We start from the raw sequence: 16,609 nt of genomic DNA on the forward strand, positions 1-16,609 counted from the left end.
AACTTGCATCCAAGATGAGATGCCAAGTGTCTGGCTTGAACTAGCATCACAGATCAGCAAACTGAGTTTCAATGGATGTTTCCTTCTGCACTTTTTCTCTCATGACAACAGGGCATTGTTTTTTTTAAACCTGTGGGAAAATGTAATCATAAGAAATGACAGATAGAGCCATAAGAAATGAATGCAACTGATTATTTAATGTTTAATGTTGTTTTTATAGGCAATCATTTAAGCGTTGTTAGTTCCAGGTTTAATAATATGTGCAATAAGTTCATTTCAATACGTTTTGCAATAAACATTGAACCAGTCCAGCCCTCGACTAGTACCGATTTTTTTTATTTTGGCCCACTGTGTATTTGAGTTTCACACCCCTGACTTAGACAGTGAGAGAGAGGGGCTAGATCGACCTGCCCCTAATGACCAGTCGCCACTGAACACACTGCCCGATTATTCAATGTATTAATGAAGATGTTGGAGAGCAGCTCCACAAAGTTGTGTGTGTTCCCGGAGAACCCGCACTGTGGCCGGGTCTCCGAGGTCCATAGGGCGGATCTGGCCCCCAGAGGCTCCCTGCTCCTCGGCTGTCTGAGGGACTCCAACAGAGAGTCAACGCAGAGTGAGTCCCTCTTTCAGAAATAAACATTGTTGTTATTGTGACCAGGGGCGTCACTTTGTTTTCAAAAGTGGTTATGAAAATGATTCAGGAAGCCAATGATCTCCTTTTTTTGTTTTACGAGTCTTGAACACACCTGTTCTCCACCGAGACAAATGCACACTCACCAATAGAGTGCCACAGTGATGCGTCCTAAAACCCCGAGGTAAGCTGCGCATGGGTTCCTTCGACAAAAAAGCAATGCAATTTCTCCATAGGATTTTGGAAAATAACTCGAAATAAGGTCTGTGGTTGGTTGACACACATTTAAGAGACGGATCACGTTTTGTTCAGTCGGATAATATCCACATGTCTACCCTACCTTTATAATTTTCTAATCGTAAATCTAATCGATAGATTTATGATCGATAGATTTATGATGCACTCTATTGTGAGACAGAACCCCTGCAAGAAGATTTTGGTTTCCTTTTAAAGGAAGTCGTTAGTCGGACGACGAAGCTTACCCTGTCGCCCAAACTCAATTTGGTGTGTCCCGCACAGTCGGCCGTGACACGCCTTATTTGGTCTTTCATGCCGATTCAACATGCGTTGGCCACAGGCAATCGGACAAAGAAATCACTCTGATTGGCTGTTCAGCTAGCGAATCAGTGCATGAGAAGCAAAACGGTTGCTTGAGAATGTCTTCCACAAGCAACACTCCAATGGCTGATAGCTCCAGTACCGCACGAAACATGTTTTTGATGGACGAGAGTGAAAATGGAACGCACACGCTATTTGTTGTTTGTTTATATCAAGCAGTCTGTTCTTCTTCTCTGTGTCCGGTTGTTGCCTATTTTGAATGACGAATACACTGCCGCCTGCTGGTAAGGAGAGTTATTGGCACTCACGCATGCGCAGTTTGTACGTGCTCGGTTGAAGTCTTTGCAGTGTGTTCCAGTGCGACACATGGGCTGCATCTCAGGTCGATTATTTTCATTTCCTCGGTCCTCGGTATCACCGAAAGTTGATTTGTCTGCGCCATCTTACCAAGCCATGGCGCTTATTTCTGCCGGAGGACCGAGGATCGAGGGGCGATAATAGAGGAGCGATAATCGAGGAACCAGCAAACCATCCTCCGATGAAATCCTCAGATACTCTCCCCGCCCCCATACTGTGTATCGCTCACTGATTGGACGATGCGGTGCATGCACTGATCTGATGCTTCTTGACATGAGAGCAGTTTCCCAGCGGAGTGAAGAAAATACATGAAACTCACAACAGTCACTCCTCAGTCTATACTGTGTTTTATTGAAATTAATGTATAATTTAGTTACAAATATGTGATGTGTCGGAACAACAAAGTGGTCAAAAATAATTTAATTCATTTATTGGACACATTTTCATGATCGCTTTTTTCGCTTATACATTTTAAGAATGGCGTTTATCTTTTTTGAGAATGAATTCTTATTTTATTTAATGTATTTGGGTCTACAACAAATGATACAAATGTTTGTGTCAGTAAATGTGTACTAACAGAGGCGGGGGTGTTTGTGAAAATAACGGGGTCAGAGCTGGCTGCTGTCAGACGAACAGCTGTGCGGCGTCATCACAAATGGACGTCGCTTCATGTGACACTCTAGAAAGGACGTCCCATTGCTCTTAAAACTAATTTCCCTGCTTCTCGTGGTTTCCTTGCATCTCTCCATGCTTCCCTGGTGGGAGGGACTACACGCAGGGAAACGACGCAAGTGAGGGACGCAAGGATTCCATTTAATCGACCTGAGATGCAGCCATGGCCAAGACGCAGGAGCACACAGTGACGCAACAGTCGGCGTCTGTGAGTTCTCTGGTGACTGCTTGGTGTGTCAGGGCCTTTACATGTAAACGCATTCTGGTACACTGACAAGAAAATAAAGCAAAAAGACAACATTTACTTCAGGCAAACGGGCCAAACAATATTGATAACGGACGAGACCCGAGCCAGCGTAAAGTTGAGACGATCTCTGTTTAATGACTGACAACAGATAAAATGATCAGTTTTATATCAATTTCCCTCACAGTGACTCCTCTCACGTGGAACATTTTCAAAAAGGGAAGAGGAAACGTGAGGGACACAATATATAGGGGGGAAAGTCCTCACAACAATAAACTCCTGAGCACAGCACCCACACTTCAGAGGTTCCGCCCACTGATCTCCGACCTTGCCAGGTATTTAACATTCAATAAAATGAAGAACACAGAATAAAATAATATAAAACACAGCATTTGTGTGATTATACAAAATTAAATTAAATAAACCCCACTGCATATTTACATCTGTTACATTAAGAAGGAATTCTTTATTTGAGATTCCTTTTTAATTTGCCTGGGCCCTGCTTCTGCACAGTGGGAGCAATGTATTTTTTTACATTTTCTATTAAAAGTTTACTAATATATCCAATATGTCAGAATATTCTGGTGCAGTAGAACATCCTTGTATTTTATTATTCTTAATTTCACATACTATGTATAGAAACGTTTTTTTCAGTCATACTAAATGTTGGAGCTATATAATTCACTATTAGGCTACGGAACGCGGAGTATGGCATTGTTAATCTTCCATACACTGTCACTCCTTGAGACTGGGTGGTGAGGATGGTATCTTTGCGCGTTTGGTGAATATAGAGCAACACGAATTATGGTTTTGCATAGCGTATGTATGAAATAGCCATTTAATAACAAATAGTAAACGTATATTGCAATTAAAACACTTCCACCTGTGCAGTGTTCAATATTTTTGAAATTGCATTAAGTGGGAGGACCAAACAGGCACCGGCGGAAGGATACAGTACTCAGGCATAGGACACACTGGATTAAGGTTTCCGGGCCACTCTGGTGCAACACGGGGACAGTCTCCACAGATTACTCACAACATATATTGTAATAAAGTTTGATATCATTTAAGGACTTCTTACGTGTAAAGTCAATACAAAACCTTAGATTTGTCGTCATCTTCACGGAGCTCGAAACGTCAACGATACAATGGTGAGTACGGGCTAACGCTAGCCATGTTAGTTGACGTTAGGTCGTTAATATGATTACACTGCAGTAGCAAACTAATCGTTATTGCAATGAAACATATCCTCTGCTTGTCATTCAGTAAACCAACTTAATCCGAGCTAAAGATAGCTGTTTAATGTTTTTTACAAGCTTGATAAACTGCAGTAAGTCCTGAGGTTGATGTGCACAAACGTTGTCGATAATCACTTTATCTTTATATCACAATGTTACTCAGTGTTTTTCTACATATGAAGTAAACCAAAGGAAACCAATGTATTTATTATCACCTGCGCAGCTTAATGTGCACGTCGTATTGCGAGCGGAACCACACCGTATGCTCTCTGCTGTTATGTTATAGCTATAATTTAGCTAATTTCCTTTAAGTGTGTGTAAATACTGTGGTTTAACCTCCATGCTCGGATCAAGGTTTGCAGCGTTTTTTATCTCTTTTGCTTTGAGTCGAGAGTGGGCGTGGTGGTGCTGGTGAAGGAGGTGCTGTGTAAAAATAGACCGTCCAGTGTTAAGGCGATCTGAAATCCATCTCGTTAATCTTGCAAGATGACTATCAAAGCTCTGGCTAACTGTCTTGATAACTACCATTTGACATCCCACATTACAAGTTGGTGCAATATGGGTAGAACCTCTTGCAGGCAAAACAGCATGGAGGCTTTAGATGTAGAGTGACATGCGCAACAAGCGGGAAAAAAGGTTGTAATCGCCAACAATTTCGATTACATAAGAACACAGCTCACAGGTAGTAGTTTGTGGTTTACCATAAGCAACAATTGTTTTTCACATTGCATGGATATTATGACGGTTGTGTTGCAACATTTTTGGGCTGTGTGCTCTCGAAACACCTCATTGACAGCATCTCCACCGTTACGTATTGCGCCATAACGTGGATCCGCATTCTGCTCCTGCTGAATGATCCTCTTTGCCACCCCTCCTTCCGCCCTCCCTTTCCCCCGCATTGAACCAAACCATGCTTGGTGCAGTAGGCTGTCAGGACCCGCAGTGCACCCCTCAAAAATGACAGCTAAAAATACATATTTCAAATAAACCCAACAGTGGCACTATAACCAATGTCTTAATCTGCCATTATTCTTATTTACAGTACTGTGCAAGAACAGACACATGGTCTGTTAGATTTTAAGGACACTACATAACCCCATTGAGTCACATGCATGAAAATAAATCACCTGTGGCCCTTAGTTTTCTATATTCGACATGAGAAAATGCGATATTTTGTTTAATAATGTTGAAAAGCAGCAATTTTGCTGAGCACTTTCACAGCAGCTGTACAAATCCTCTTACACTCAACCTTGCTTTGCTCTGATCCAGACACTGCTTGCTTCAGCACCGCTGAACTGGTTTGCAGTGGACGGAGTGAATACTCTGCAGTCTCTCTTGCTCCCTTTTCTTTATCCCCACAACCCCCTCCCCAAAACCAACACGGTGACTCATAGAAATTGACTCGAGGAACACATGGTGTTAACACCTTATTGAGCTACAGAAATGTTAGCGTTTATCTCTTTAGTTCTGAAATAGCACAACATTTTTAGTAACCAATTAATGCTTCACTCTGTGATGCAACAGAGGAACCATTTATTTATTTATTGTTGCATTATCTACATATTTACTTGTTTAATTGCCTAACTTAGGTTATACTCGAATGAACAAGTCCTTTATCAGTACTATATTATTGTAGGCTATTGGGATTTCATGTGGCTAGTACATTCTTGTTATACCTGAATATGCCAGTTGTTTCTAATCTAATTTCCTGACAACATGAAGGACTTCACAAAGCAGAAAGCAATGTCAAGCAACAGTTGGCACGGGGCTAGCCCATGATGATAAACTACACCTCACATCTGTTCAGTAAAGAAGATACAAAGAGGTGGTTAGTTTTGCTGTGATATTCAGTGTGCTACATTGGCGACCCTGTTCGTGTCTCACTAATTATAGCTGGCGTGTGTATTTCTGGCTATGGAGTATTTATACTCGTCCCTCATCACACTTTCTCAGCCTGAAGTGGGCATGTTGACTGACTTAGACAGGCCTGGTAAGAACTCACAGGAGTGGCAAAATGACCTGTCAAATTAAGTTAATGAAAATAAATTGTGTGTTAGAAATGCCAAAGCAAAAAGTGCAATCTTAAGAGCAACATTGACCCACTGATATTAGCATGTGGGTTTGTGTAAAATACTAATATATGTTTTACTTAATACAAAAAATAAACTGAATTCCCATTAGGGTTCCTGCAGATCCTTTAAAAATATTAATTTATCTAAAAATAGGGCTTTATTTATATTATGGCTTAAATGAATTTTTCTAAATTAGCTGACCAAAGTAATACATTTTTGAAATACAATTTACCGAATGTAACATTTGATTGAAACCAGTACCAGGCTATGTATATGAGGCAGGAAGCATGCTGTATTTAGAGGAGGAGTAGGTAAGATTGGAATCAAGGTGGCTCAATCCGACATGCAGACTGTGAAACTCACAGCTGTGAAGTCAACCCGGCGCTGACTGACGCTATGTTTTTCCCAGTTCAGTTTTACCGTCTTCTCCACCACACAACCACCCCTATCTCCGAGTCTGTCTTCTATTATTTTTAGTGATTATCAAAATGACTTGAAATGTTTAGGTCTGCCACCTAAACATAGCCACCCCGAAAATGTGTATGGAGCCAAATTGTATAAAATATAAGTTTTATAAATAAAGTATAAAGCCAATAAATCCACTTTCTCCATTGGGCACGCTTTCAATAAAGGAAGTGGTGTTCCACAATATTTAGCTTGTTTTAATAGCCTTTTGTCTGAAGGGATAGTCTTTTGGTAGTTCGTAGGCAATGACTGTGCCCAGCTGTCAGATTATATCACAGTCTGTTTTGAATTACTTTGTTTATAGTGCATTGGCATAGATTACTTTGTTTATAGTGCATTGGCATAGATCTTTAGATGATGATTGAAGAGTGAAATCTGCTGCCAGTGCTTCTCATTAGGCAAACCCAAAGCTTATATCTGTATAATCATGGTACTGGAAGATTTCAAAGTGACATTCACCTAAAATAAATCTTTGAGTATTAACACTCACCCACCGAAAGCTTAAAATGTTCATTTTAAAAGTCTGTAGTTACCTTCTACACAAAGAAGAGCAGCTGAGTCATGTTGAGGTGTTCCGAGTGTGCATGGTAGAAAAACGAAACTCGTAGATACTTAACAACTGTAAGGCTAGGCAGGCTTATTTATGCAGCACATTTTCAACATCAAGGCAATTCAAATTAAAAGCATTATGACATATATATGGCAAAAAAAAACATATCTAAATACTGTAGCCTTATCCATATTGTTAGGAACAGGTTATTTATTTAGGATATAGAGTGCCACAGTGACGCGTCCTAAAATCTATCGATCATAAATCTATCGATTTAGTTTTATGATTCGAAAATTATAAAAGTAGGGTAGACATGTGGATATTATCCGGCTGAACAAAACGTGATCTGTCTCTTCAATTTGTGTCAACCACAGACCTTATTTTGAGCTATTTTCCAAAATCCTATGGAGAAATTGCATTGGTTTTTGTCGAAGGAACCGGAAGTGGTAAAATGCTAACTTACTTCCGGGTTTTAGGACTGTGGCACTCTATTGCCTCTGATCTTTACAGAACACTGCATTGAAAATAGATCTTGAGCATATGAACCTTGAACACCCTCCCAATAAGATGAATGTCACAATTGACAATGAGTACTGGATTTGAAGGACAATTTTGTCATAAGTCAGACTAAAAGGGCTCCAGCAACTCCAGCCATACACACCATCAGTGAAGGCAATTAAATCTAGTTTTTATAAGTCTTCCCTAGGATAATTGTCAAGAGTGTTGGCCTTTATTCAGTGTTTTGCCCAAACTTGAGAGGCTGGTGGGCAACAGAGGACGCTTGGACAACTTTATTTTCTGCTCAGCAGTTTTTAAATCAGACTTTGCATCAGATTTTCATCAGGTTGAAAACCTTCAAAACACAGAGGACAAACAAATGTTAGTTCACATGCAAATCAAATTATAAACATTTTGTATGCCTCTTTGCATTATTTCTAATAATAATAATAATAATTCAGTCACATTGCTTTTCAGGGTATTATAATTCAAATGATAAATTGTGAGTTATTTTACAAAACATCATTAACTTAAATTAATTAATAAGAAAGTATATTTCTCTAGTTGAAACCAAGCAACCCAGAAAACCTCAACTGAACACCATCTGCGCTGTCTAAAATATACACCAAACAAAACAAAGTGCACACAAACCACGCTGCGTAAAAGCCGTCCATTGCGCAACAGCACTCTCACACAATAAGGCAATAGATCAAGTACGCAAAACACAATAAACAACGGAGAAACATACCAACGGCATCTCTCAAGCCTCACACACACTGTCGCCAACTTCTCCCCCCGTCAATTTTGGGAACAAAGACCGGCCATCATAATTCCTGCCCCTTTTGTTGCTGTGTTACCGGAAGCGGCATTAACAACAACCGCTCGCTTATCATTCAGAAAAAGTAGCCTATGCTATTAAAAAATACCCCTATTGGTAAACGAAAATACATACAAATTATTATTTATCCGTCCGTATTTCCTCAGATATTATTGACTTTTGTCTCGACAATAATGTAAAAAACCCTCATATTTCAACTAACCTACTCACTACTTTTACATTTGACTTTTAAACAATACATTTGTAATAAATCTACCGAACTAAAAAGTATAAAATATATGATAATCATTGGCAGGACTGCCCACAATACGATTTTCATGTTGGACTAACAGTGTTTTTATCAATGTCTTATTCTTTTGTTAACAGGCTGATCAGCTGACTGAGGAGCAGATTGCTGGTGAGGGCATACCTTAACAGTGTTTGGTTTGTTTTAGGTTAAGCACCTTCGTTCTCCAACAAACCTGAGAAACTTGAATGTCTTCAGAGATTTAAGTAACCAGAGATCTGTGAGGATAATTGCTGGTGGTTGACAAGTGTAAAAGGAGTCTCAGGATAATACTTACACGTGAAAAAACTCACATAGGCACATCAATTTCTAGGAATCAACAGATGCACCAATGCTTTAACTCATGCTGTGCTGTTGTTTAAATCAGGGGTCCAGCACCCCACATGTAACATTATTTCATAGCATTGCATTAGTCATGCACACACCCTGCTAATGCTGAGCACGTGTTTTCTATTCAGGCTGCTTGAAAGCATGACAGTGAAGTGTCTGTATTGACTAGTGTTATTTCTGTCAATGCACAGAGTTCAAGGAGGCATTCTCGCTGTTTGACAAGGATGGCGATGGTACAATCACTACCAAGGAGCTCGGGACTGTGATGCGCTCTTTGGGACAGAACCCCACTGAGGCCGAGCTGCAGGACATGATCAATGAGGTGGATGCTGATGGTGAGGAGGAAACACACAAACACACAATAAAATGATATATTGAAACTTTTAATTGCCACAATGTAAAGGGTAATCTTGGTCAGTTGTTGCTCATGCCTTAAACCAGGGGTTCCCAACCTTTATTGTGCCAAGGACCGGCAGATTTACTCACCACCAGCAGGTAGCAACAGAGGCTAATTGTATGTAACAGCCTGAACAAATACAAGAACAATATGCATCCAAAACATATTAACAACGTTTAAAAAAGAACCAGTGTCGTTTTTTTGTTTTTCGGAAAAACGGTAAACCAAAACGACGTTATTCAGTTTTTAAACCAAAACGGATAAATCAACTGTGTGTGTGTGTGTGTGTGTGTGTGTGTGTGTGTGTGTGTGTGTGTGTGTGTGTGTGTGTGTGTGTGTGTGTGTGTGTGTGTGTGTGTGTGTGTGTGTGTGTGTGTGTGTGTGTGTGTGTGTGTGTGTGTGTGTGTGTGTGTGTGTGTGTGTGTGTGTGTGTGTGTGTGTGTGTGTGTGTGTGTGTGTGTGTGTGTGTGTGTGTGTGTGTGTGTGTGTGTGTGTGTGTGTGTGTGTGTGTGTGTGTGTGTGTGTGTGTGTGTGTGTGTGTGTGTGTGTGTGTGTGTGTGTGTGTGTGTGTGTGTGTGTGTGTGTGTGTGTGTGTGTGTGTGTGTGTGTGTGTGTGTGTGTGGCAGGCACTCCGACAGCATTTAGCACTACATCGAGATTAAGATTAAACTAACTTCTTTTGGGAACACCCACATATACCTATGGAGTTAGCCAGCTGTGTGTAAATGACTGTTCATGGTCATTTGAAAACAAATGTCGGTGACAAACACACAGAGCTGAGCAGAGCGCGCACACACACACACACACACACACCCATCTTGCGCTTTGGTGACCGGACATCTCCTTCATAAAACTAATAAAAGGGGGAGTAATCGGGCAGTTCGATGGTGCTGCACTTCACTTTCATGAAGTGAAGGAGGTTTTCCTTCTATAAAACAGCTGTGGGCAGCAGATACCGTGAGAGTCCCGGACATGAATTCATAGATCAAGGCAGACTGGTTTACAGACTCTCCTGTTTTGCCAATCCGGTGCTTAAACAAATAGCTCTACACCCTCTGGACACACATGTCCTTAAAATGAAGTCCGAGTTTGAAATATATCTCAAATAATGTCTGCACTGCCATTTCCCCACATAAACATAACAGTCTGCAGTTAAACGGTTGTCGCCTGTGCGCTCCTCTTCCTACTTGGAGCACCGGTAACTTTCTTGTGCGAACGAGAGGCTGAGACCTTAGGCTGAGCCGCCGAATCCCTCGGTACACCATAACAGCAATTTTCAACTGTTTTCTGGTGGAAGTTTAACGAGGCTACTGGATGAAATAATATGACTGGTAAAGGTGCGAAAATTACAAATATTATGATAAAATATTTTTATATATTTATAATTCTGCAAATATTACAATAAACTCAGCTATTTTGTGGCCCGGCAGCAGTGTTGGGACTAACGCGTTACAAAGTAACGCGTTACTGTAACGCCGTTATTTTTGGCAGTAACTAGTACTCTAACGCATTACTTTTTAAATTCAGTAACTCAGTTACCGTTACTACATGGTGCGTTACTCCGTTACTGCGTTAGTTTTTGTATATAGTCAACAGCCAGGTGAACAGAGATGAGAACTGTACTTAAGTACAGTACTTGAGTAAATGTACTTAAATACTTCCTGTGTCACATGCGGAGACGGGCTGTGGGCGTGTTTGTGTTGTTTACTAACAAGACTATCATGGCGGCGGCGGAGCTCAAGTCGAGTTTCTCCGCCTGGAGATATTCTCACTATTTCACTTTTGTCGAGCACAAAGAAAAGAACGTTTTAGTTAAATGTAAGTTGTGTCATGGCGGGTCAAAGAGCCTATCTACTGCCCAAACCAGTCATTCAAATCTCTTAAAACATCTGTAAAAACAACATGCTGGGATGAAGCTAGTAGCTAAGACCACAGAGACTCAGCCGACGCCACTCCACCTGCACCTAAGCAACAGCGGCTGGATCTTAACCAAGGGACTGCTAGCCAGGGAAAAGTCGATAAAGTCATTGCACGGTATGTTGTAGAACACATGCAGGCTATCGCTACAGTGGAGTCACCCGCTTTCAGGGAGCTAGTTAGCATGATAGCATGTCCGGGCGGCACACGGCATATGAAACGGAACACTTTTTCCAACTACCTGGAGAAAGAATATACAAAAATGTAAAGCCAGCTAATATCGATGCTATCCAGATTGCATATAATGCATGTCAAGTTGATCAACAGATTGTATTATTCTCCAATGCAATAACAGTACTGAAATGAAGGCTATAAGGGCATTAATATAATGGGAGCCCTTTTTTAAGTAACTAAAAAGTTACTTTTCACAGTAACGCATTACTTTTTGGTGTAAGTAATCAGTAAAGTAACTGAGTTACTTTTGAAATGAAGTAACTAGTAATGGTAACTAGTTACTGGTTTTCAGTAACTAGCACAACACTGCCCGGCAGTAACACCTCCGCGGCCCGGTACCGGTCTGCGGCCCAGGGGTTGGGAACCCCTGCCTTAAACCACCAAGGAGGTTTGCCCAGTCTATGCAGTGCAGAGATATTTAGGGTATCAGTGGAAGCACTTGGTTTTAAATTACCACCATGACATTTACGTCATCCTTAAGAAATGTGACATTTTCTCTGGTGACTGTTGTCTGGCAGATAACCCCTTCCCTGTTACTCATGTGATAGGCCGTCATCTTAATGCTGTTGCTTCAAACATATTTTATTCCTGACAAATAAGTAGTGCCACTAGTTTCAGCAATGCAGATGTATTCGTTGGATTCTACTCAAGATTGAACACAGCCTGATGTAGTCACAACTTGCTGGTGACAACTGCTCTGACCTCGCTCTGTTTGTGTGACCGTGTAGGTAATGGTACAATTGACTTTCCTGAGTTCCTGACCATGATGGCCAGGAAGATGAAAGACACAGACAGTGAAGAGGAGATCAGAGAAGCCTTCAGAGTCTTTGACAAGGTATGATAGGACCGAGTGGACCTAACTAGAACCTCTCAATAGGATCTCCACACAGATGTGTTTATCCACTGTATCATTGTGATGGCTAGCCAAATTCTGAAAAGACAAAACATGGACAAAGTCTTTTATGTGATTAAACTCCCTTGCACAAGGTCACAGCTTATTTATTTTTCCTTTGAACAGCACTTTCATCCATTAAAAGGATCAGGCCTCTCTGCTAGCTCAACAATTATCTTTTACATGCCAATATGCAAATATTTAGCATTAGGCTCAATGTACAGTTGAGGATTAGGAATAGAGATCATTAGGTTTACTGACCTATCTTTCGTGTAACCTAATAATAGAGAAACTGAAACTAACATAAGTGATATTTTCAGTTTTTAGCTGCTGTACTGTATAGAATCTTAAATAGTGCATTAACAATGGTTCTTGTTGGCCATGGGCAGGATGGTAACGGATACATCAGCGCAGCAGAGCTACGGCACGTCATGACCAACTTGGGGGAGAAGCTCACTGACGAGGAGGTGGACGAAATGATCCGTGAGGCGGACATTGATGGCGATGGGCAGGTCAACTACGAAGGTGAGATGCTCTTTTTGTTGGTTTCTTCCTGAAAATACATTTTTTTTCTCTAATAGACACTAATTAAAACATTGCACTTGCTTGTTCTCTGTGCAACTAGTTTTTACAACAACATAATCTCTGTATATTTAATACATTCTTAGAACAAGAAAACATATACACAATGTTTTAAAATGTACTGTACCAAAAGCCTAAACGGATTCATTTGCAACTATCATTAAAGAATTGTTTTCTGTTATGTTCACAGAGTTTGTCCAGATGATGACTGCCAAGTGAAGAGAACACTGAATTGCTTCTCAATGTTGCTTGTCCTCCTAAGATCACTGTCTTTAAGAACCAAAAAAAGGAACAATTCTCAAATGATAAACAAACTTACCCCCCAACATTATTTCTGTTGAACTTAACAATCTGTGCTTCAGTATATCCAAATTCTGTAAATCAAACACCAACAGAATAATCCCTAAAGAAGTGAATGGACCAAGCTTTAAGTCTGCCGAAGCCTTGACTTCAGACCAAGATTCTGCTGAGTCACCCAGCCCTTGATTAATTTAGAGGAAAGAGCAATACTGAAATGGCAGAGGGGTAGGAGCCCATGCCACAGTTCGTATAGAGAAGTTGGCTATTTAATTATTTCCAATATTCAACAAAGAACTCTAAATACTGAATTAAGTACTCTTCTTGCATGCACCCTTCCTGTGGCGGTCTCTTGTCACAACAAGGACGCTCTGATCCCATCAGAGGTAGTGGTCAGACTGTGTACACACTGGAGGTATATACATAACTATATAGCTATCTGTAACATTTGTGTCACTATTGATTATTGCAAGAGCAAATAGTTGCGATATAGGGGTGTTTATTGGTGGTGGGTTGCAGAAGAGCATCCTTAAACCTTGGAAGAGTTCAGACAAGAACGAAAGACTGAAAAGTGCTGATGTTTTTTTCCTCTTGGGGATGATGTATTGTCTGGTTTTGAGTTGTGGGCTTTACATGGCCCACGGCACTGATTGGAGACGGACAGTAGTATGTTGCATTGCTTCAGAAGGATTATTGTGAAAACAATACTTAAAGGACTGCAGTTAAAATATTTGTCCTGCAATCAGATATCCTGATGGTACAATATTGATGTAATGCTTTATAAATGTGTTCTCAAATATTAAAGTGTTGATGACTAACTTTGGTCACCAGATATATCTATACATATATATATTAGTGTGTCGTAAAGTTTGCATTGCCTATTGTTGTAGTTAATGACATGTGACATGTTTTATCTTTGGTTTTGAAATGTGCCATAATACTCTTAACGCCTCAACCTTCTTGCAAGACTCGTAGTTCATTAGACTATATTAAACCTACTTAATGTAATAACATAACAAATATAAGCAGTTCAACATATTTGCACTTTGGTATAAACCATATGGATATAAAAAAAAAGTTTTGTTGTAAAAGAAGAAAAAGAAACCAAAAGTCACTGTTGCTGCTGCTATAACAACTATATGTTACACTCATGTCCCGTGCTTGGTGTCTCATCTTCAATTTGTAGTCTGGTGATTCAAACTTCAATCTGCTTGCTGTTTTATTGAACAGGATACATAAACTGTATATTCACCAAAACTACAGGTGGTGGAGTTTAAGTGTTACATTTGGGCTATTGGAAAGGGACTTTAAGATAGAGATGAATTTGGGTTGTAGCAAATAATTCAGCTTTAGATGGGAAATGTTTTAGGATTTTGAACAGTAGGCTACATTTAAGAAGCGGGTTAGCTGATTTCTTTAATGCACGGAACTTAAATGCTGCTCGGCTTGAGGAGTTTCAATTGGTTATCTTTGATTCGGATGTCAGAAAGAAAATGGTTAATGGACTGTTAATTTCTGAAGGTATCAAAAATGTAAAGATGTGATATATTTTCCATAAATCAATAAATTGAGCTTTACTTCACCTGCATTTCATTGTCATGTTTAATCTAACTGTCACTCTTCAAGCTCTTTTCCTGCCAGAAAGGAGCACTAATCTCCTCCAGACAGTTTGAGATTGGGTCAGGGCTGGTCACCCTAGCCCTTCACTGGAGACACTATCCCTGGCACAGGCTATATTTAGTGGCTCATGAGATCTCTAACAGGAGTGTGTGGTAATCCATGTCAGCTATAGGGTTGTGACCTTTCACACTAAATGCAAAGGAGGAGCCTTGCCCTCTTGCTGACAGGCAGCACCAACAGCCAATGGGACAAGCCGTTATCTGGGTCAGGTAGAGGTCATTGGATGTGTGTCCACCTGCTAATCGTTTGGTTTGAATAGATAAGGAGAATGAATTAGGAGCACGCTCAGCAGGATAATAAGAACTGAATCACAGGCACAGGAAGGTGTGATTATCCCTCTGGTTGTGTAACCGAAGAAATGCCCACTGGTGTTGCTCCCACTGCAGTTATGAGAGAATACTAGAGATACTTTGTAAATGTTTTTGCTGGTTTCATAAGATGCATGTTTATGTTAATCATACATGCATACATTATACATGTAGAGTGTTCAGTATATGCTAATATTGGGGTCTTAAAGAATGCATACTATTAACTTTAAAGAAAGCTTAAAATCTATCACATTATCTCCTGTGGTTACGTACATGAAGTAATACTGAAGTACAAGTGTTGGGCGCTTTTACTTTTTAGACATATACTGTACGGTGTTTAAATTAGTTGAATGTTAATGCAACTATAATAATGATGCAGTGATATAGAGGCAGCTTTCTGCATAATGAGAAGTGTATCTCTGATACGTAAAGTATGTTTTGATGGCAATATATCTGTGCTTTTACTCATACAATCTAAATACTTCTTCCACTGCTGAAAGAAGACATGTAAATAACAATCAAAATGGTATAGTGCCTCACAATTGTACTTAAGTAAATGACTTGATTAGTTACATTGTTGGCCTCAAGACACCATACATTCATGGCCAATAATAAATAAAACATGACAGGTGCACAGGATTTGACCTTAACTTCGACACTAGGTGGTGCTGTTTTATCAGCCAACTCAACTGCCTGTGTCTAATTTTAGACATGATAGAGTGAGCCTGAGACAGTAAGGAGTCAACACACTTACATTTAAAACAGCTGTATAACACATTATATAAAACCCAGTTAAGTTCTCTATAAATTACATGCAACTTGACTTAAGGTGCACCACACTCACTATCCATAATGTGATAATGTACACACTTTGCAATCTGACTTTACCCCTTAGACTGCGAAACACTGTGTGTTTCCTTTTTATTCTCATTATGCCTGGGGGAGGGGATTTGGAGGACTATAACTATAGGCTACTGTGCAATTGGGACTCCTGAACAATGTTTATATTTTTGGAATCATATATGTACAGTTTGTTACATTACTTTACATTACATTGCATTAGCTGACGCTTTTATCCAAAGTGAAAATAAGTGCGTTCGACCAACAAGATACAAACTTGAAGAAAACAGAATCATATAAGTACATCAGGTTTCATAGAGCTAAAACATTTCAAGTGCTACTCAACTGGCTTTAGATAAGCCAGCCCTTTATTAGTATATAAGTGCTTTGTTAGTAATTCTATCGCTCGAAGTGGAGTCGAAAGATGAGTTTTTAGTCTCCCCCGGAACAGTGGCGGTTCTAGACCAATTTGACTGGGGGGCCAGTTATTTTCTGACGGGGGCACAATAAATGCAGGATGAAAAAGAGAACTAGACAGTATGAAGTAATTGCGCATAAGAAAACAATGCAATACAGTTATTGATATTTGTTTCAGTACACTTATTTATTTCAGATAGATCTTATAGTTATTACTGTTAGCTTCAGCTTAAGTTATAGTGCAATGTTTGCACTAACACCATATTTATATAAAAATAAAGGCAATGAACAGTTACATCTCTA

At 39.9% G+C, this 16,609-nt stretch overlaps 1 protein-coding gene across 1 annotated transcript; it reads left to right on the forward strand.

Moving 5' to 3' along the window:
* Positions 1-3,241: 3,241 nt before the first annotated feature.
* calm3a (calmodulin 3a (phosphorylase kinase, delta)) lies at positions 3,242-14,643 on the forward strand. Its single transcript, XM_034097146.2, has 6 exons — positions 3,242-3,616; positions 8,493-8,523; positions 8,934-9,077; positions 12,019-12,125; positions 12,572-12,707; positions 12,955-14,643. The coding sequence occupies exons 1-6, from the start codon at positions 3,614-3,616 to the stop codon at positions 12,981-12,983; spliced, it is 450 nt and encodes a 149-aa protein (XP_033953037.1). The 5' UTR covers positions 3,242-3,613; the 3' UTR covers positions 12,984-14,643.
* The last annotated feature ends 1,966 nt before the right edge of the window (positions 14,644-16,609 follow it).

This window comes from Pseudochaenichthys georgianus, chromosome 13 (assembly GCF_902827115.2).
Source record: "Pseudochaenichthys georgianus chromosome 13, fPseGeo1.2, whole genome shotgun sequence".
Taxonomy (NCBI): Eukaryota; Metazoa; Chordata; class Actinopteri; order Perciformes; family Channichthyidae; genus Pseudochaenichthys; species Pseudochaenichthys georgianus.